The sequence below is a fragment of the Stegodyphus dumicola genome, chromosome X1 (genome assembly GCF_044657685.1).
Source record: "Stegodyphus dumicola isolate Sdum_Otavi_A_Nest chromosome X1, ASM4465768v1".
Lineage (NCBI taxonomy): Eukaryota > Metazoa > Arthropoda > Arachnida > Araneae > Eresidae > Stegodyphus > Stegodyphus dumicola.
The window spans coordinates 93,637,534-93,659,081 of NC_140780.1; the positions used below are offsets into that span (position 1 = coordinate 93,637,534).

At 31.6% G+C, this 21,548-nt stretch overlaps 1 protein-coding gene across 1 annotated transcript in view; it reads left to right on the plus strand.

The window, feature by feature from the left end:
• Positions 1 to 21,548, plus strand: part of LOC118185230 (xylulose kinase-like) — a 104,123-nt gene that overhangs the window by 21,699 nt on the left and 60,876 nt on the right. The window contains exons 4-11 of the mRNA XM_035355057.2: positions 4,461 to 4,547; positions 7,707 to 7,901; positions 18,652 to 18,783; positions 19,568 to 19,627; positions 19,783 to 19,864; positions 20,238 to 20,394; positions 20,481 to 20,596; positions 20,867 to 20,943. Coding sequence (XP_035210948.2) covers positions 4,461 to 4,547; positions 7,707 to 7,901; positions 18,652 to 18,783; positions 19,568 to 19,627; positions 19,783 to 19,864; positions 20,238 to 20,394; positions 20,481 to 20,596; positions 20,867 to 20,943 — 906 coding nt within the window. The remainder of the gene's footprint in view (positions 1 to 4,460; positions 4,548 to 7,706; positions 7,902 to 18,651; positions 18,784 to 19,567; positions 19,628 to 19,782; positions 19,865 to 20,237; positions 20,395 to 20,480; positions 20,597 to 20,866; positions 20,944 to 21,548) is intronic.

The window sequence follows — 21,548 nt, forward strand, 5'->3', positions numbered from 1 at the left end:
TTTTACAGAAGAAACTCTTTCTTCTATTTCTTCTTTCACCGAAGAAACTCTTTCTTCAATATGATCTTTTACGTAAGAAACTTTTTCTTCAATATGGCCAACTTTATTTTCAACTGCGTCAATTCTGCCTTCCATAGCTTCAAATTTATTTTCTATTATGCAAGTAATTTCTCTTTTCATTTCTTCTTGACCAGCTTGAACGGCTTTCATTTCGTCCTTAACAGATTCCTGGCCCAATTTCATTTCTTCCTTAACGGATTCCTGGCCCAATTTCATTTCTTCCTTAACGGATTCCTGGCCCAATTTCATTTCCTCTTTAATTTCTTCTTTAAATGAGGCAAAGGCTGATATTAACTGCCTTAATTGCTCTTCCATCGCTCTTGTTATTGGCATTCAAACCCCACTTCTGACACCAAAAATTGTTGCGTGCGTACGGGTTCGTTATGAAATGAATTAACTACTCAAATGTCCAATAGAACGCAATTAAAAACAGCTAAAGAACGCTAATCTGCGAATTCGCTACAATCAACAAGAGCAGTTTTCTAAACAACAACAAACTAAGCAACTCCTACAAACTGAGATGTTTTCCTCCTTTTATAAGATTTTAAAATCACGCGCTAGAATTTTCCAGTACTTTCTCGAAATGAAAAAGAGATATTTATTTATTTAATGCACGTGCTCTTGTAATTTCAATTTTACGGCTTAGCTTTCTTTTAATATTCGTCACGCGCCTCACTGCGCGAGAAATAAAATCATTTAATTTGTAATTGAACTAACATTAGCTTTTTAAATACCAAATTCGTAATTAGTTTATTGCTAGTTCTCACTTTGAATTAATGCCATGTTATGCTAGCGAAAAGTTATGCTATTGCTATTGATAACACTTAGGATGCGGCTATCACCCAGAAGCCTGGTTTTAGTGACTTCTGCACCTAAGTCTTCAGGCATTAATACTTTTCAGATACAATTCAGTTTAGGGTTTACCTGCTTTTAAAAGTAATATACACAAGCTTGCCATTTCGAAAGTCCTTTGACTCAGTTATTCAACTTTTGTTAAATTTGCATAAATCTTCTGTCCTTCTCATCTGAAAAGCAGGCATGATTATGGATAATAAAAGTTTAGCTTCAGATTTTGTTTTTACCATTTCAGGAATATGACATGTATCTTTAGAGTTGCTTTTCATTTGCCAAGCAATTTAGTTATCACTATGCTATGGTTGTTCATTGAATATTAATTTGTGAGCATAGATGTACTTTTTTTTGCCCTTCGTGTATGTGTTTTCAGTAAGCAGTGTAATCCAGAATTTTGAGATTAAAGAGAAGAGAATTTATATCTTTTCTTTATTCTATTACTCCACCGTGTATGGGTTAGTTAAATTTTATGTATGTTATCGAAATCTACTGTAAAATGATAAAGTTTCTTATTTTTCTGCATTACCGGTCTTTTAAACTTTGTGAGAGCTGCAAGATATTTAAATTTCAAGGAAAATAGTAAAAATTATACAGTATCCTTAAAATTACAAACACACACATGCAAGTAAAAGTTCAGTAAAATATACTTTATATAGCTTGAATTATTACATTAATAATGTCTTTATAGCTTTGAAACTTTTATATCCTTATGATGAAATATTTATATAAATTTATATAAAATCATTCTTTATTGGTTTTATCAGTACTTACGTATTAACACCACCACAGCTGCAGATTTGGCGGTTTTTAAGTGCTGCCAATCTACGCCTAAAATTTTTGCAACAAATTATAAATTAAAACACTTTATTTAAAATCAAAACACTCAAAAAATCAAAGTAGTCAATCGGATTTCAGTGGAAAATGGGCTGATATAGAGTTTAACATAGATTCAAAACAGTCTCTATTTCTTTGACCTGATGCTGTCGCCATATGAACTCTGCTAAATAAGATTCTAAATGATGTCTCGCTGTCCCCCTATGTCTCTTGTTCCTCCATTTAACACTGCCCCACATTAACACTGCCCCTGTATCAGGATCAATAAAATTGTATTTTATGATTAACTTTAGCATGTAGGAATACTTCTTTTTCTATTCTATTTGTTTGGTAAATTTTACAACTGTCAGAATAAATTGTGCTACAATCTGGAATGTTTTCAATAATTTTATTAAGAAGGGTACAGCCATTTCTATTAGGAACAGTGACAACAAACCAATCTTTTGTTTCTCTACATATACCACCAAACACCCACTGGGTAATACTCGACCACAATTATTTTTACGCTTAGTAAACAAACTTTTATGAATTTCCACTATGCGATCTGGTCCACCTACCTTCTTGTTTGGTTTTTTCTTCATATCCAAGACACATAATTCACGCATGTAATTTTTCCAATCTATAACAGTTTTATTCGATAAATCAAGTTGCTTTTCACAAAATTTAATCGAAGCCAACTCCTCGCACCAGCAGTATACGAATCTTAAAGCTAAACAAAATAGAATTCTGCTTCCTTCAAACCAGTTGTTTTTTCTCCCTTTTGCTGATCACACTGTCATAAATTACATTTCCAAGATGTATGTTTACCAAAATAAAGTTTCATATCATGCGAATTGGTACATTTTGGTTTTTTTGCTAAAATATTTCACTCCTGAGAAAATAAAATTGCATCTTCTGTGTTTGGCAAATCCCAAAGACGCATTTTCATAGCACTAAAAAATGGTGTCAAAAATCAGCAAACAACAAGGCAAAAAGGAATCCAAAAGATAACTGCGTGCGAACAACAGGATTGCTCTTTATTGGCGCATCAGCGCAACTTCTACTGCAGTGGCATTAATACCTAAGTGCATTGGTGTTAATACGTAAGTGCGGTGGCGTTAATACGTAAGTACCATTTTATCTTACAGCTATCATTTAATTTATTAGAATGCTATAAGTATAAGAAAAGTTTACACAGATAATGCATATGCATTGTTTTTCTATTAAAAAAATTCTTATTTTCAGTTTTTAAATTTTTATGGTCATGAATAAAGCCTGTTTCTGTTTACTTAGAAAGTCATTGATCCTGCTCTCATGCTAAAACTATTTTTCTTTATTTTATTTCTTTTTTATATGCAGGAATTTATGTATTAAATTTGTATGTAAATATATTAAAATAGTACAAATTCAGTATATAAATATTATAGTTTTCTCCTCAGACTGTGCAGATTTGAAAGAATATTTCCTGGTGTAAACATGATTCATGGATTAGTTTTATGTTTACTTTAAGTTACATAAACTTTCTTAGTTTAATAATAATCATAGAGTTTATCCTTAGAAATGCTTTCATTAAAAAATTCCAAAATTTCATCTGGTATGTAGTTTAAATTACTCATTTTACAACTCATTTTCTTCTATAACTGAAATCCTAAAATATTATATTAGGCTTAATTTTTTATGAAATTTCTAAAAGCTTTTCGAGAAATATATAGAGCAGCAGAAATATTCACATAACTCTACAGGTTATGCACAAATTTAGCCAGGATGAAATGAAAATGTAATTCAGAAGAAAGAAGAGCTTCCAAGATTGAATATGAGTGCTGGCAGTCTCATAATTTTAGTTTTTCTCATTTTGAAGCACTATCTGCTAATTAAATGATATAAAAATAAATAGGTAAATTTCACCTGACCCATGAAATAGGCAGTTAATTTCTCAATTAAGTATCATAATTACTCTTTTGGATGCCATGTGTATTTTAGTTGCTTCAATTTTGTTTGAAATTTTCATTTGATATATTACAAGAATGAAATAGAATTTAGATTTGCATTGATGTATGTCAGCTACTTATGCCTCTTTAGCATGTGACATGAAACATCTCTTTTGGTGTATCCACATCAAATCACTGATTTACATTTTGAGGATGATAATATTTTCCCACTTACTAATTTACTTTAGAAAGCAAATGTTTTTAATATCCATAGCCAATTTTTAGTTTTCTTCTTTCCACTGCCTAGATGTTTTAATGATTTCAGAACAATAATGTGTAGTGCAATTTGTTATCCCATAACCACCCTCTCACATTTTTTAGAAATCTGTTCATTAATCAGCTGAAATTAATCTAAAGCATTTGTGTTTGTGAAACAGTATTTCAATTTAAATATTTGTTAAGTTTATGTCTCAAATCAGCTCACTCATCTTTTATTGTTTTTAATTCAACTCTTTTCTCGTACATTTATTTTGGAATATTTTATGTCAGATTTATTGTAGTTTTAAATTTACTTTTTTGCATTTTGTGTAAAAATATATTTGCAATATATCTTAAATTATAGAAACCATTAGACTGCTGCTTTTCATGTTTTTCCCCTAACAACATCAACAACTTATTTATGAAAGGGATTATATCTTCAAACATTTATTTTAAAAAGCATAAATTGTATACAGTAATGAAGAAAAATTTATGTGTAAAAATTTTTATTTATTGTTTGTATGTTTATTTTTATTTACTTAAATTTAGCAACATGGTTCGGTCTATTGGAAACGTGGAGCTGAAGAAATTCTTGATGATATAGCTGGAAATAATTTTTTGTATGATCAATTACAGGTACTAAAGATATCTTATAGTGTTATGTATTTGTTATTCATTAGCTTAATACTGTTTAAAAGAGTGTTTAACATTAAATTTATGTTTAATGCTAAATGTCATTAAGTGCCAAATATTTATAAGTTTTATTTCATGATTTGTAATGTATTTTAGTAAAAGTAACATTGCCTTTTAGAACTAGGCCTATAAATCTTTGCCACCTTTGTGTATTCTATAAGATGTTAAGCATTTTTTAAAAATAATACTAAATAACAAATATGCATCTTTTCTGTAAAAAGTTCTTAAAATTCTAAAAATAAAACACAAAAGGTTTCTTTGTTTAATTTTAAAAAACAGTTTTCCTTTGTTTAAAAAAATTTTGTTTAAAAAATTTTTTTTTTACTTTTTGTTTTTTAGATTTTAAACCATGTTTTCAAATTTGTAGGATTTCATTTAAATTAAAAAAATAAACAAAAAATAAAATAAAACTCAGTTCATTATGTCAAAAATTTATCCAGGTGTTTTAGGTCTGAAACTATGTTCAGGTGTTGTACTGAAATGAGAGATAGAAATGTTTATCTTGTATATGAATAAAAGTGAAATAACTGAAATAACTGTTTAGAAAACAGTTTCTGCTGTCAATAAATTAAGTGATGAGCACTGATTGGTGATCATGAAAACTTTGGATCAATGCACATTTTTCCACAAAGGAGATGTTATTAAAAAATCTTACATTATTTATGTTCTAAAAAACAGTGGCAGGCTTCAGTATTGTCGCATAGCTAAGTCATAGCATTAATTGCAAATTAAAAGTGAAGAGTATTTTTAACCCATTAGCCGCTGGTGTTGCGTTGACGCAACGGTCAAAATAAATGCGTATATAAATATACGTATGTAAAATACCTAAGATATTTTATATTTTATATCAACAGGTGATTTTGGGTGGGGAATATTATGAAGATTATTTCTGTAAAAAATATTTGCCTTCAAAAATCATTTAGTTTATAATAATTAATCTCATACTTTAAGCAAAAATTTCGACCGGATATTTCTGCTGAAAATATTTAATGAAAAAAATCATCGTCTTTGTACATGATCTATTTTTAGTCAAGGTCACCGTTTATCAGAACATTACATCAATCAGATGTTTATATTTGTGTTGGGAAAGAAGGAAAAAACAGGTGTTGCGCTGATACGACGTCAGCAGGAAACGGGTAATCTCCCTTTGTAGTCATCCTTTTTGCTGTTCTGGTTCATGTTCTGACTGCTTTAAAAATGCCTACAACGAGGTATCTTACATTAGAAGAAGCCCTTCAAGGATCTCTTGATGAAGAAACAGATGATGATGATGTTAATAATGACCAGAATGAAACTAATATTATTGTTGTTGTTCCCCCAGAAATTGAAGAAGCTAGTGATGAAGAAGAAGGGAATGACCAATGTTTTAAATAATGATAATGTTATTTTACCAAATGATACTACTGGGGAAGTTGAAATTCATGTAATAAGTAAGTTTGAGCCGCCTAAAAGCAGTGGTAGTCATACGAAAAAGTTTAAAAAGCAGAAAATGAAAACTTGAAATGGATAAAAAAAGAACCATCAGTTATGTCTCAGGAAGAAAATGAAGAAAGGGATTGAAGAAAAACTATAAAAGACAAAATACAAGGTAAAACTAGTGGAGAGATTTTCAGTTTTCTTTTTGGTTCATTCATTTACTCTCTTTTCGTTGAACAGACAAATATATATGCTGAGGAGAGAGGGAAAAAAAACCCAGAATTTATTGCATCTAAAGCCTGAGAAGATTTATTGGAATATTATTGCTTACAGGATATCATTCTTTATCTCAAAAAGAAATTTATTGGTCTCTTGATAAGGACATTTCTGTTCCTGTTGTACAAGAATCGATGTCACGTTTGCAGTACAGGAATATGAAGCAGAATTTGCATTTAGCTGACAATAGTCAAATTGACAATATTGATAAATTATATAAGGTGAGATAGTATCTAAACTTACTAAAAGAAATTCCTATAATTTGATATAGTTTCGCACGGTCTGAGTATTGAGGAGTAAGTGATTCCTTATCGAGGCAAACAGGAGTCGATTTATGTGATAATTTAGTAGCTAATTACAGAATAAGAGTTCGTGGCAAAAAAATGGTGGTGGCGAATATTTACTAATTACATTGATGTAGCCTTGATAAATGCATATGAAAATATCACGACTTTCTACTACTGGAAATAAAATGCCTCTTTTAGATTTTTGATGAGAGATTGCATTATTCCTTTTGCATTCATCCTATTGATAGTGCAGAAATAGATCAGCAACAGGAAGACGTAGTAAATTCATCATTCAAGAACCATTGCATGGAGATGGTAGAATTTTATCATAAAGTCCCATGATAACAAAAGTCTTTGTCTGCCATAGCCAGACTGTTTATAGATGCAAAGTGTGTAATGTAGCTTTACATCAGGATTGTAGTGAAGCTTTTCATGCTTGAATCTTTCATTTGAAATAATCTGTATTTGTAAAAGAATTATAATGCAATTTTAATATTAAATTAATTACAAGTAAAAGGATTTGTAGATTTATAAAATATACAGCTAAAAAGTAATCCAGTGCTCCACTCAAAGGAAATATCGCACGAGTACAATACTACTCACTGAACATCCGTAGTCTTATTTACGCTGGCATTGTGTGAATGCAAAATTCGCTTTTCCCCAGGTAAGAGCATTTTTTTAATTTTCAATGTAAATTTATGTTATAAATGCCTAATTTAATGTTTGTTATAATTTTCATGAGAAAAGAATCATTCCGTGTAGTTTTGGTGGTTAATGGGTTAAACATATAATTTTTATAACTATCTCATGATCTGAAAGTAATAAAACTGCATGTGAATATTACTAATGCATTTTTAGCATTTAAAAGCAGAAACTACCTGTGTGAAAATGCTTTTGTCATACTAAATGTAACAAAATGATAAAGAATATTATACTGTGATAAATCACAAAATAATATCACTGAATGATATTTTTATCTGAATATTGAAAGAATGCCAAAAAAAATGACAAAAATCTCAGGTATATATATTATGTATAAGAATTTGCATTTTTTATTTAAATATCTGTTTTATTTATGATTATGTTATTTAAAGTTTTAAGTCATATAATTTTTTGCTCCTAGGGATGTTTTAGTGTGAGGGATTCTCCTGTCTGGATGGATGAAAGTACTTCCCTTGAATGTGCCCTTCTAGAAAGAGCTACTTCGGGGCCTTTACCTCTTGCTAGAGTGACAGGATCTCGTGCATTTGAGAGATTTACGGGAAATCAAATTGCAAAGTTATTCAGAATGAAACCTGATGCTTATAATAATACCGAGGTATGTACATTTATTGCACTATAGTGCTACCACTTAACCATTACGAATTTTGCCCTGAAATTTCGAAGTTCCTTAAAATGTCATGAATAAGGGGTATTTTCTTGATTTTAATTAAAAAATGAATCTCATTTTGTACCCTGATTCCTTTTCTTCCAATATACATCCAAACCGAAATCAAATACATTAAAAGCTAGCAAAAATTTTCATTTGTAATAAATATAGAAGGCAACCTTCTATATGGAATTTTCCGGCCATAACGCTGAGAGGGTTAAATTGCCTATTCTGCACTGCTAAATTTTCATTCTGTTGAATTACACTTTGTGATGAAAATGAATGTTTACCGTTCGTTTATCATTAATTAAAGAGCATGAAGTAGTAATTGTTTTAGATCAAAGTTAAATTGTGGGTTGTGACCCCAGTTGGGATCACAGGACCTGCAGTAGGGGGTTGCTAAAAATTTTAGCAATATTTATATTTCTTTAACTTACTATAATAATTTTCCTATTACCAAATATTTTTACAGGATGTATCTGAAAATAGATAAGACAATACAGACAAAGAAAAAACAAAAACATTTCAACTCGTTTTTTTTTTTTATAATGGAAACTTCCATTTTACTTTCAAAATTAATGACGTAAAACTGCGATAACATATTACATTATAAGTGAAGAAACTGATAGTTTCGCTTTGGATTTGCGCAATGATTATGGGGTCCCTGCTACAAAAAGTGTAAAAAACCATGTTTTAGATCAATAGTTCAGTTATTTGGTTCCTTTAGAAGTCTTTTCAATATAAAATATTAATGAAATTTTATTATTTGATTCTTCATATTTATCCCCTTGTAAATTTTCTACTACATTTATAGTTTCACATGTATGTTAATTACTTTTTATCATATTTTTCTTGTATTTGTTGAATATGCAAGGAAATTTGTAGTGGCAGAAGTTATTTAGCTGTTCTAAATGTGTGTATTTTGTGATATTTGATTTTATTTATTATTCTTATTTAAATGTTACTTATATTTACCAAAAGAATGTACTTTTTTTTTGGTTAATGTTATGTTTCTGTAGGGAAAAAAATGATTGGCAACAATATATGTATAGATATGACTTTAGTTACAGTTAAAAATTGTGGCATTGTTTTCAGTGGCGAGGTTTTAGCATACCATCAGCGTATTATTTATAAGTTATTAATAAGTGAATAATAAAGATTACACGAGATCAATGAATAATGTTTATTCTACTCTAATATTAGCCTATTATTCTATAATACACTTATTACATACCTTGTATTACAGTTACATATGTGACATCTCCCTTTTTAACAGAACTAAAAAAAATATAGGTACTCTTTTAAATAATAAGTTTTTTTACAGTCATACTAGGTCGAGTAACATAATTATGTCCATTTACAGAATTTGGTGACACTACACCTCTTTCAGAATTTGGTGACACTGCACTTATCTTACATGCAGGAGAATTTACAGGCTAAATTTCAAGTACTCCTGCTAATTTCGGATTCATTCTCATTTTTAATTGTCTTACATTGCTATCATAATATTTTTTTTTTTTTTTTTTTGATGTTCAATAAATGGTGCTTCTTTTCTTCACATTGTTTGCTTTGGATAAAATTCTCTTAAGGCCCATATCACACGGCGTTTGTTTCACACGAACAACTGTTTTGGACAATTTTCTGCCTGGTTTACTATTGAAAGAAAGACGTGCGACTTTTTCTTTCCTTTCGAAAAAAAGTTGCAAACTGTTCGTTTTCAACCAATCAGCTATCAGCGCCAAATGCTGTTAGCTTGTTTGTAATGGAGAACCAGTTTCCCCTGTGTTAACCCCAAAGTGAGCTGTGGTGATTGGCTGTTGTGACAAAGCAGAAAAATTGTTCCAAACAGTTGTTCTTTCGAAACAAACTGGCATGTGATAGTAGCCTTACAGGCATCAATTCATTCACTTTTCTTCGAAATATTAATTCCAATGGGAGCTTAAGTTCACCTGAAATGCAAGTGTTATGATATTCCAGTAACACTAAATATGGATCCTTGTTGTCAACTACAGCTTTTTCTAGCATTTGCTTGACCATGTGATTATGCCTTTTAACCATTCCACTTGATTTTGGGTAATTTACTTGACGCTCTAGTTAAAAATTCCATCTCCATGCAAATTCTTTAAATTTCTTGCAGTTATATTACTGACCATTACCTGACTATACTATGCAAAAATGATTTCAAATGTTTTATCAATCCTATGCTTGATAAATCTTATAAATGTCCAGTTGTGACATTTTTTCTAAAATAGTCTGTAACTATTAGATTATATCTGTTTGGAAAATAGAAGAGATCCATTCCCATGGACCATTAGATATTTCTTTAGCCCATTTGCGACATTAGGTTGCTGAACTCTGCAGAAGGGTGTGTCATGCATGCATCAGTCCCAAATGTCGCTAGCACCCGGTTGATGCACTTGGTACATTGCCACTTGCATTGATCTTCAAGACGGGTATTGCACATATGCATTCGCAAACATACACATTTTTTTAGAATTTTTTTTTAATCAAGACATGGCACTCCGTGTCCACTACAGTTAGCTTATTTGAACATATACATTGCTGACCTTGTGTTCATGAAGTACATTCTGATTAATTAGATGTACGAGCAGATGATATAAACAAAACCCAGCTAACACAGTTGGTTTCACGTGATATAAACATTGAACAGTTTCTGATACCTCAAATTTGCTTTTTTGTTTTTTCCCCATGGGAAGATGGAATGGAGCTGTGGTTTTAGGAACTCCGGTTTGTATATAGTTTGCATCGTCTTTAGACAGCAGACATAAGTTGTTTGCTCCAGGTAATAGAGTTAAACTAATAGTGTGATGTCTCAGAGAAAGAATTTTTTAACGAAAGAAGAGTATATTCGACTTGTAAAGCCCATGAGTGTTAATTTGAGCCCATGAGTGACTATTTTGACACCGAAAACTCTAGATTTAAGTGAGAATAGTGATTTTAAAAGCCAAAATTTTCTCAGAGCCTGAATTGGAAGTTAGTTTTGCTTTCACCTCACAATCTAGCAGAACAGTGGCAACTCCATCATGAACTTGATCTGTTAAGTAATTGAAGCCTAATGAATTTATGGGAATTGCAGAAATAAACTTAATTCAAAATTATGAAAATGAAACTGATTTTTTCATAATTTTTTTTTGATAATCTAATGAATATAATAGTTGAAGAAACTAATAATTTCTATGAACAAAAGATGAGTGAAAATCCATCTTCATCCAAAATCAACGTACTCCTCTAGATGTGCCTAAAATGAGGGGATTCCTGGGATTAATTATTCTGTTGGGATGGAATAATTAAAAAGTTCGATCTGGAAACGTGTTTCATAATTATGAAATGATAGCGACTCCTTTCTGAATCATATATACTAGAATATTTGATCATATATTTTATTATTTTTTATGTATCTTTAGATAGAGATTTAAGTAAGTTTTTAATAATATTTCATCAAGGAGAGTCAAATATGTTATTTTCCATTTAGATTTTAATTAAATGTTTTTCAGAATCTCTTGATATTCTGTATTTATGATGATATTCGTGTTAGATACCATTATAGAAAAAATCAAAACAATTGATAACAAATATTTTTAATTCATTTATTTTAAAATTTAGGCTTAGTAACATGAAATAGGCCATCTTGTGAGATCATACTACTTCAGCAACACACCGTTTCCAAGGTGAGTTGTGTTAAGCAGCATGCCATCTCGTAAGAGGATTAACTGCTGATGCATATATGATACACTCATCCTAAAGGGGTTAGATATCATTGGTTCTTTTTGGAAGCTCAAATATGTTGGATATTTCAGAATGAAATCTTCAATTTCTTCTGACATTCTTGGCCAATGTAATGTTTCGCTTACTTTGTTTTTTGCATTTTCCCTCTTCTAAATTACTATAATTGTACACTGTGCCGAAAAAGGGGGGGGCTGTTCTATATCTTCGGTTCTACTGAGCCGATTATTGACGAAATTCAGCTTACGTTTTTCATGTCTCGAAAGTGTGACTTAAGATATATATTAGATTTATATGTAGCGTTGTTCTAATATAGGTATTTTCACACAAAAATCAGCCTTTTTCTGAAATGACATGCCAATTTTTTCCATATTTCGATTCTACGACTCAAATTATGTCAAACTGCCAAGTTTTGTAAAAATTTGCTCTCAAAACTTTAGCTCCTCAATGTCAATTGAATTTGATAAATATTTATTAATATCTCTTTTTTATTAAACCTTTTGATTCCTTCTTCCAGATTTCGATATTTAGGCTTAATCCAAATGTAATTCACACGTTTTTTATGATTATATAATGTTTATGAATTTTTTGAAAAATTTTTGTATTTATAACCTATAAAATTTTTAACATTGTCTTAAAGTAGATGTATCTCTAGGCACACCTGGAAAAAGTTTTTTTATTCAAAATTTTCTAAGATATACATGAATTTACATATTGGCACATTATGAAATTTCGCATATTTGTTATAAGAGATAATAACGGCAAATGTGGTTTACACACTTAAAATTATTTGAAAGTAGGAATGATGACTTCCCTCTCATCTACAATGAAAATAAGTTGCTATAAATGTAAGAAGTTCGGCAAGTATTCTTGGTGAAAACTGAAAAAAATACGCCAAGATAAATTTTTGAATTTCTCCATAAATTTTGCAGCAAATTTTACAAAATTTATTAGTTAGGCATAATTTGAGTCATAAAATCGAAAGATGGAAAAAATTTGGCATGTTATTTCAGAAAAAGTCCGATTTTGTGTCAAAATATGTAGGTTAGAATGATGCTATATATACATCTAATATATATCCTAAGTCACACTTTCAAGACGTGAAAAACGTAAGTTGAATTTATCTTAAAAACTGATATCAACAGTGTTTTGGTTGCTTTCAACTGTGTAAAATTTACCAGATTTGTATTTGTGAATTTGCTTACTTTTAAATACTATAGCTAAGGTTTCCTTTTCAATTTGAACATAATTCCTCTGTGCATATGTTAATGCATTGGTAAATTATTCTGCCATAAGACTGCTCTTAATCCTTTTCGAGATGCATCTACAGATGCAACTACGGGCATGTTTATATCACAATACCACAAAGCATTCTAAAAGTTTTTTCATGTACTGCATTCTAGTCTCAAATAGAATAGTCTGAACTTCATAACCATCTGTTTTTAAACGATCTTTAGCAAATATGTCTTCGTTCAGCTCAATTTTACATTATTTATATTAAATTTAACATTAATTTCTCTGGCTCTTTCCATCTCCTTTAATCTTAAATCATGCTATTCTTTGTCTTTTCTTCAAATTAGTAAGTCATTTATATATGTACACCTATATCATCAAAAATTTGAGAAAAACTTTTATGGAAAACTGGTGATGAACCTAGTGCATATGGCAACCTTAAAAAAAATATTGGAGTACTAAATGTGATACGAGGAATTGCCCGAACATTGGACCAGGCCTACGAGCACGGTGCTGAAAATTGTACAAAATATCCTGCAATGCTATCCGTACAAAATTGGCCATGTGCAGGAATTGCTTCCGTCTGACCTGAAAGCTAGGAAAGCGTTTGCATTAGAATTCCTGGCTCGCATGGAAGTGGATAATGAATGGCCGTGGAAAATTTTGTGGACAGATGAAGCCCATTTCCATCTGACAGGATACGTGAATATCGAGAATTGTCGAATATGGCCAACAGAAAATCCACTGGCAACGCGGCCCGTACCACTTCATCCTAAAAACGTCACGGTATGGTATGGCTTTACGGCATCATTCATCTTACAACCATATTTTTTCGAGCAGACGGGTGCTTCCGGTCCTGTTACCGCGACCGTCACTGGTCAGAGGTATGCGTCTCTTTTGCACAACCACGTGATTCCAGCTCTACAACAGCGTGGATGTGTGGATGAAATCATTTTTATGCAAGATGGCGCTCCTCCGCACATTGCACATCCCGTGAAGCAGCTGCTGAGGCACCATTTTGGAAATGTTCGAATTATCAGCCGTCATTTCCCTACAGCCTGGCCATCCCGATCGCCTGATCTTATTCCGTGTGATTTCTGGCTGTGGGGATATCTGAAGGATGTTGTGTTCCGTGCTCCAATTGCAAATTTAGCTGAATTAAAGGCACGCATTTCGCAACACATTCTGAACATCACCCCGGAGACACTGCGATCCGTTGTGGAACATGCTGTTTGTCGCTTTTAACTTGCTGCACACAACGGTGGACACCATATTGAACATGTTTTACGCCAGTCTCGCAAGAGTTCCGAACTTCTTTGATGAATGGTTCTCTTATGCGGTATGTCGCCGCAAAACTCTTGAAACTGATTTGTCCCTTTTGATGTGATATGTAAAGTCATGCAAGTAAAATTATTCAACAATTCTAATTTGTCAATGCGTTTTAATGTGTAACTTCCACCTTAGCCGTTGTTTTACGAATCATTTCTCGTTTCTCGTCGTGATTCTGCTGCTTACAGCGTCATCTGTTGCTAACTTTTGAAACTAATTTTTTTTCTTCTGCCATACGCTTTCCGCCTTCTTCAATAACATTCTTTTCAAATTTCACATCATTTTCATCAGTGGTTCTTTTTTTTTATAGTGTTTTGAAACTTAAACTTTAATTATAATCACCCTGTACTTTGGTTAAACAGGACTATTAAGTGTTTTAAAAGAAAGTGAAAATATATGCATCTAAAAACTTGTTACTGAAATCGAAACGGGTGTTAAGAAGCCAATTTAACTACTTCAGATGATGGGATCACTTGGCTACTATTGATGTATTAGAAAAAGTGGTTAAAACATTATTGATAGATAAACTGCCTGACCTAATCATGAAAATTTTGTTGATTAGTGTGGAATCTTTATAAAACCATGCATTTAGGCAAATAAAATTGTGGAAATTAATCTGAAAACTGAACTGTTTGCTACTGATTATAAATAAACATTTCAGTTTTATGCAAGAGCTGAATTTAAAAATCTCTTATTTAGAACAGTAAATTTCTAAATTAAGTGTATGAAGACAATCTCAATGTAGTAGTTCTGTGCATTCTCGACCAAGAAAAAAAGAGTTTATCGTGAAATCGAAAACGATTTAATCATTAGCAAAACTATTGCTATTACCGATTTACGTTTGCTTTTAAATGCTAGCCTGAAAAGTGCTCCATATGGCTGGAAACTATCAGAAAACTAATGTTGGCAGCAAGATTAGCAGGGAACCCAATTGCCAAAAGTGTAAAATTTTGTCTAGATTCTCCATAATTTGTAACTGAAAAAAAAAGGGGGGATTGTAATTTGTAATAGATAGTAAAATAGGCATTAATTTAACACCCGCTGCTAATTATAATAAAAACCAATAGCGATATTAAGTTATATGCAGCAAATGGAACAGAAATTTTAATGCATGGTGTTCAAATTCTTAAATTTGATTTAGACGTACATTTCAGAGGCCATTGTTTGTAAAGGTTCTAGAGGCATATTAGTTGTTGGTTTTTAATCTGTTGACAGATATTAAAGAAAGGAAATTCATTGAACTGACTAAAGTGTTGGTGAAATTTTATCAATATCAAATAAAAACTTTGATATGTTTTCATTATATCCTGATATTAAAAAAAACCAAACCTATTAATCTCAAATGTTAAAAATGAAACCAAACATTATATCTAAACAATAGAAATTTCAATAATATCAAATTATTCAAAAGTTCAACAATTAGACCTAAGGAGGTTACAAATTATCAAATGAGAATTTTATTTATGTTAGGTAATGGTGTAGTTAGACCATTGGTTTCACATCCTCTTCATGCTATCACAAAGGAAGATGGTCCACTTCACCCTTATAGTAATGACAGAAGACTGAATGCTCAAACTATACCTGATCATTATCCTGTTCCACAAAGAGATGATTTTCACTATATATTTTTCAAAGGTAGAAGGCATATTGGCAGATGCGCTTTGCAAAAGATAGGCCTAAAACTGATCTTAGTACTTTTTGTTCATTATAATTCAATATTGTGAGTTTGAATTACTTAATGTTCCATCGATATTCCATCAGTTTATAAATTAAGCATTTTGAGGACTGGTTTATGATTTTCCATACCTTGATGGACATTTTAATAACATCTTCATCAGAAGATAAAATAACTTTGTATAAACATATCCAAATCAGTTCCTGGTACACAAATTTTAGAATTCTTGGGTTACTTAATTTCACTAGGTGGTTCATGCCTTCTTCCTTGGAAGGTGCAAATTGTATTAGATTATGAGCTCCTTAATGCTGCTCATGACCTCTGCATGTTCTTTGGTCTGATAAATTTTTATCTTAGGTGCACTAAAGATGTTGCTGCTTGCAAGCAATACTTCGTGGGTATTTAAAAAGAGCTAAAAAGAAAGATCAGCGAAAAATTCCTTCAGCATTGAAAGAGAAGAACTAATTTGAAAAACATAAAAAAAGGTTTAGTGAATGCTACATTATTAACTTTCCCTAACCCGCAGAGCTACCTTTATTCTTATATAAGGATGCATGAGCTTGTGCCATTGGATCTGTTTTACAGCAATCTGAGTGGTTTTTGGAGGCTCATTCCCTTTTATTCGAAAAAGTTGTATGATGCACAAAAAAAGTACAGTACTTATGAGATATGTCTTTCTGTAAAAGACTGTAAAAATTTATAAGCTTAAAATTCTACGATTTATACAGATCATAAACCATTAACAGACCGCCCGGTAGCCAAGTGTCTAGCATATTGTGCTGCTGCACCACAGGTCCAGTGTTCGATCCTTGGGCTGGGCAAAGGTTGACTCAGATTTTCATCCATTGAATGGGTTGATAAAATGATTACCAAGTTCGCTTGGAGACTAAACACCAGGGGTCCTGCAACAAGTTGACCACTTGCCCAGGGCATATGCTGATGCACCCTGGGGCCCAAGGTCAAGAAAGCAGATTTCAGGGCACTGCAGGCTGTGGCCCACTAGGGCTGTTGCACCACTGAGTTTAGTTTAAACCATTAACATTCACTTTTAGGAAAGAAAGAAAAAAGGAAAAGCCACCGAGACAGTTACGTCAACTTCAATATATTTCAGAATTTACTACAAATATTCATTACATTAACGAAAAAGACAAAATAATGGCTGATGCTTTGCCTCAAATTGAAGATGTATCTGCAACTAATTTTGACAAAATAGCTCATTATGAAGATGATGATGATGATGAAAAACTTGTAAAATTGCCTAATGAAAATAAATTATTGAAGTTTCAATAATATTGATTTCTGTGTGGCAGAATATTATGATGTGACACATCTACTGAAAACAAAATACCATTCAATCCAAAGGATGTAAGTATTTCAGTTGATTCATAGCTTAGCTGAGGGGTTCTCAACCACTTGTGCTAAAAAGACGTGCCACGCACATTGAGATGCTTTTGTCTCAAACCGCACGCATAAATGAAAATAACGTGGTGCACATGTCACCTAACAATGAGATTGTTTATTTCTCGAGTTACAGCTCTGGATTGCACTCGCAGACGCGGAGCGACGTAAATGAGACACTTTACCGCTTTTATATTGTAGTGCACAGCACCGCAACCCTGAAGTTTAGTCGTAGCGCAAGTGGTAACCTTATTCCCCATCTGGGCACATCTGACAAACAGGAAATGCTGGTGGTCGTAGGGGAAAAAAAAAAAAAATCTTAATATTTTTTTATTTTATTGCTTCATAAACAATACCCTACATTAAAAAGGAAACAAAAAATTCAAAATAGTTGCATTTAATGTGATTTTTAGCATTGCATATAGTATATAGCGGACAGTTGCGAACGCAAAAAAAATAGCTTCGCGGGCACATGACGCCCACAGGTTAATAACCCCTGGCTTAGCTCATCTGGAAATTGAATCCATTGTAAAGTGAATTGTTTCAAGATTTCTGTGGTTGTACATTAAAAATGAATGGCATAACTGGTCCAAAGCATTCATAAATTGCCAGAAAAATAAGATCAGTAATATCACTTAGTCTCAAATTGGACAGTTTATGCAACCTGATGAAAGATTTAGCTTGGTACACTATATAGATTTGATACAGCCATTATCACCATCAGATGGAAAAGCTTACTATTTAACCAATACTGATTGATTCATATGTTAGAGGGAAGTTTTTCCTTTATTAAACATTACTGCAGAAAAAGTCGTAAAAGCATTTTAGAAAAACTGGATTTGCTGATTTGATGTCCCATGTTGTGTAATTCAGAGAGAAGTGCACAATTTCAATCTCAGCTCTAAAAAAAATCTTTATATCATATGTGATACTTAACTTCAAAGTGCATCACGTCTGCCTTCCTGGAAAAATTGAAAGATTTCACAGACCCTGAAAGTTGTGATTATAGCTCATAATTCCATTAGATAGAGTGAAAAATCACCAATGGTATAGTTAGAGTTACCTTCAGCCTTATGTAATGACACAAGCTATATAACTGCACAAATTGTTCAATGTAAATTGAACAAGCTTCCGGGAGGATTGTTTTTACAACCCAAAGCCAAATTAGAACCACAGTGCCAACTGCTGTTCTCTGTAAGCTCATCTATCTGCAACAAAGCCTCTGAACAACTAGGTGACCATGCAGTATATAATTCTAATTATTTTATTCTAATTTTTTATTATTCTGATTCATTTGTATGAATACTTTTTCTTTTACAGAGAATCTCCCTTGTTAGCAGTTTTGGGGCAACATTATTCCTAGGTCGTTATGCACCTATTGATATTAGTGATGGCTCTGGTATGAATTTGTTAGATATCCATTCCAAAGATTGGTCAGATTTTTGCCTAAATGTAAGAAATGCACTTTCTTGAAAATAAATTAAATCTAGTTCATAAAGTAATTTTTAAGTTATAAATGCATTTTAATTAAAAAATTTTGCTTTTAATCTTTTATTGTAATATTGGTGATTGAGAAAATCTAATGTATAATTACTAGTTTTGCATGACTCATACTCCTGCTACCTATCAAAACTGTGAACTTTAAATATTTGTTGAAATACATTTTCTATACTGTTTTCTGTTGTTTTGCAGTAGGCTACAATCTTTAAATTAAACATGAGAGAATAGTTGTAATAAATATTGCTCTTTCTAGAGTGCTGCATCAGTCACATGGATAGACTTCATGAAGCATCATGGATGGATTTATTTGCTTCATTGCACAGTCGTGCCTGCCATTTTTAAGCCATGCTTTCCATACTGTGATCCTGAACAGTAGGCAGTATGACTTGCCAATCTCCACCCAGTTTTATTTTAGAAGCCTTGGTAGTTGGAATCGCTTTATCTTTTACCCTTCTTTACCTATTAATGACTTCTCAAGCGTTCTTTCAAAATGGTCATGTCATTAGCATTAAGAAATATGCAGGAATATTATGTAAAAGTCATAGCTTATAATCATTTTCCCAAAGTATTAAACATTTTGTCTCTTTTTTGAGGACAGTGATTTTTCTGAATTCATGATTTCAGCAGGGTAACAAGATGCATCTCATTTATATGTCACCCTTCTTCAAGAATACCATGAAATTGTTTTAATTTTCTGTCATTGTCTTCTGATGTCTATACTTCTATTTATTTACAGATGTGTGCCCCAAATTTAAGAGAAAAGTTAGGGACACCTGTTCCTTCTTGTACTGTTTTAGTAAGTATATGTGTAATATACATGCAAATATTTTTTAATGTGTCAGTGTATGTAAATACTTGTATTTATTTAAGCATTATATAGATAAATATAATTTCTGTTTCCTTTTAATAATTGTTTCTAAAGAACTGCATTTTCTACATTCTTTATTGCAGGGAACAATAGCAACTTATTATTGTGAACGCTTTGGTTTCTCAGATACCTGTAAGATTGTGGCATTTACAGGTGACAATCCTGGTATGCACAGATTTTCTTATATTAACATCTGTTATGAGTAAAGTATCTTATATTTGCATGATATGCAGTAAAATATTTGAATAAAACTATTTGTCTGGAAAATTATTATAGTTCTGTTATTTTGCACTAATAATACTTCTAAATGGAATTATAAGTAATTTTTAAGGTATTTAAAGCATACTTTCTGTATTCTGCTGGATGTCTTGTCTAATAAATATTTCTTCGTTTTTACAAATATGTGCAATTGAGAAGTCTGTAATGTTTGTTCATTTAAATTTTGACTAAACAGTAATACATGACTTTAATTTGTAACTTTAATTAGCATGCATTATGCATAATAATAAATTATTGATTAATCTACATTAAATTTTAGCTTCTCTTGCTGGTACTCAACTAAATAAAGGGGAAATGGCCATTAGTTTGGGTACCAGTGATACTTTGTTTCTGTGGCTTGCAAATCCAAAACCTTCTTTAACTGGTCATATTCTTTGCAATCCGTTAGACAGTAAAGAGTATATGGCATTATTATGGTAATGATTTCTTCTTATTTTATATATACTGATAAAAAATTTGTTTTATATTTTAATTTCATTAAAATACAATTTTTAATTTTTAGTTTCAAGAATGGATCTCTTACTAGAGAAAGAATTCGAGATGAATGTGCTGAAGGCTCATGGCAGTTATTCAATGATCTTCTTGAAAGCACTCCACGTGGGAACTTTGGTAACATAGGTAGATATTTCATGTAATCTGTTTCTAGATGCTCTGTAGTTTTAAATATGATCATCCCTCGATGTATGTAGAATTTTTTATGTGCATTTTTAGACAGTAAATAATATTTTAACTCTTAAATAATCCATTGAGCATTTCATCTGTCTACCTTCACTTACTGTAAGCTGAACAATATGAAAGAAATGAAATAAGCATATCTATATGAGTCGAGGGATGAATATAATGTTATAAAATAATTAAAAATTGCATTTTTTTTTTTTCTGCATAAAGGAATGTACTTTGATTCAGCGGAAATTGTTCCTCCTCAAGTGAAGGGAGATTACAGATTTAATAAAAATAATGAGTTGGTATGTTGGTTTTTATTTCCTTATATTTTGTTAATTTAGACAGTTTCAGTTAATGTCGTCACATTGAACCAGGTTTCTTGCTTAGTGTCAAAAATTAAATTTTTCAAATGGCAATTTTTGAGAAAAATTAAATTTGCAAAATGTAAAGCCGTAAATAAGAATTCCATATGAGTAATAAAAAGAGGCATAATTATGTGACACTTGTTTAATTACAGAAGAAAGTAAAATACATATTTTGGTAGCAAAAAGTCATATTCCTGAATCAAATTAATGATCTGATATTTTATCATTAAAATCATATGATTATGGAATTCGCTCATCTGTCACAGATGTGCAGTGATGCCTCATACTTATCACAAGATGTTAAGATCTTGTGATATGTATGAGATAGATAGCCCTTAAACTTGAAGAATCCTCTTTACCCTTGAGTATGACTCTTTGCTCATGAAATTTTTGCAGAAAATATGTCGGGCTGTAACACATCATTCCATAGAATCCCACAGCATATGCAACTAAATTTGGATCTGGAGATCTGAGTGCCAAACCCATCTCTTTCATATCTTTGCTCTTCGAGAGTAAGGTCAGGTTTGTGAGGTCAAGCATAG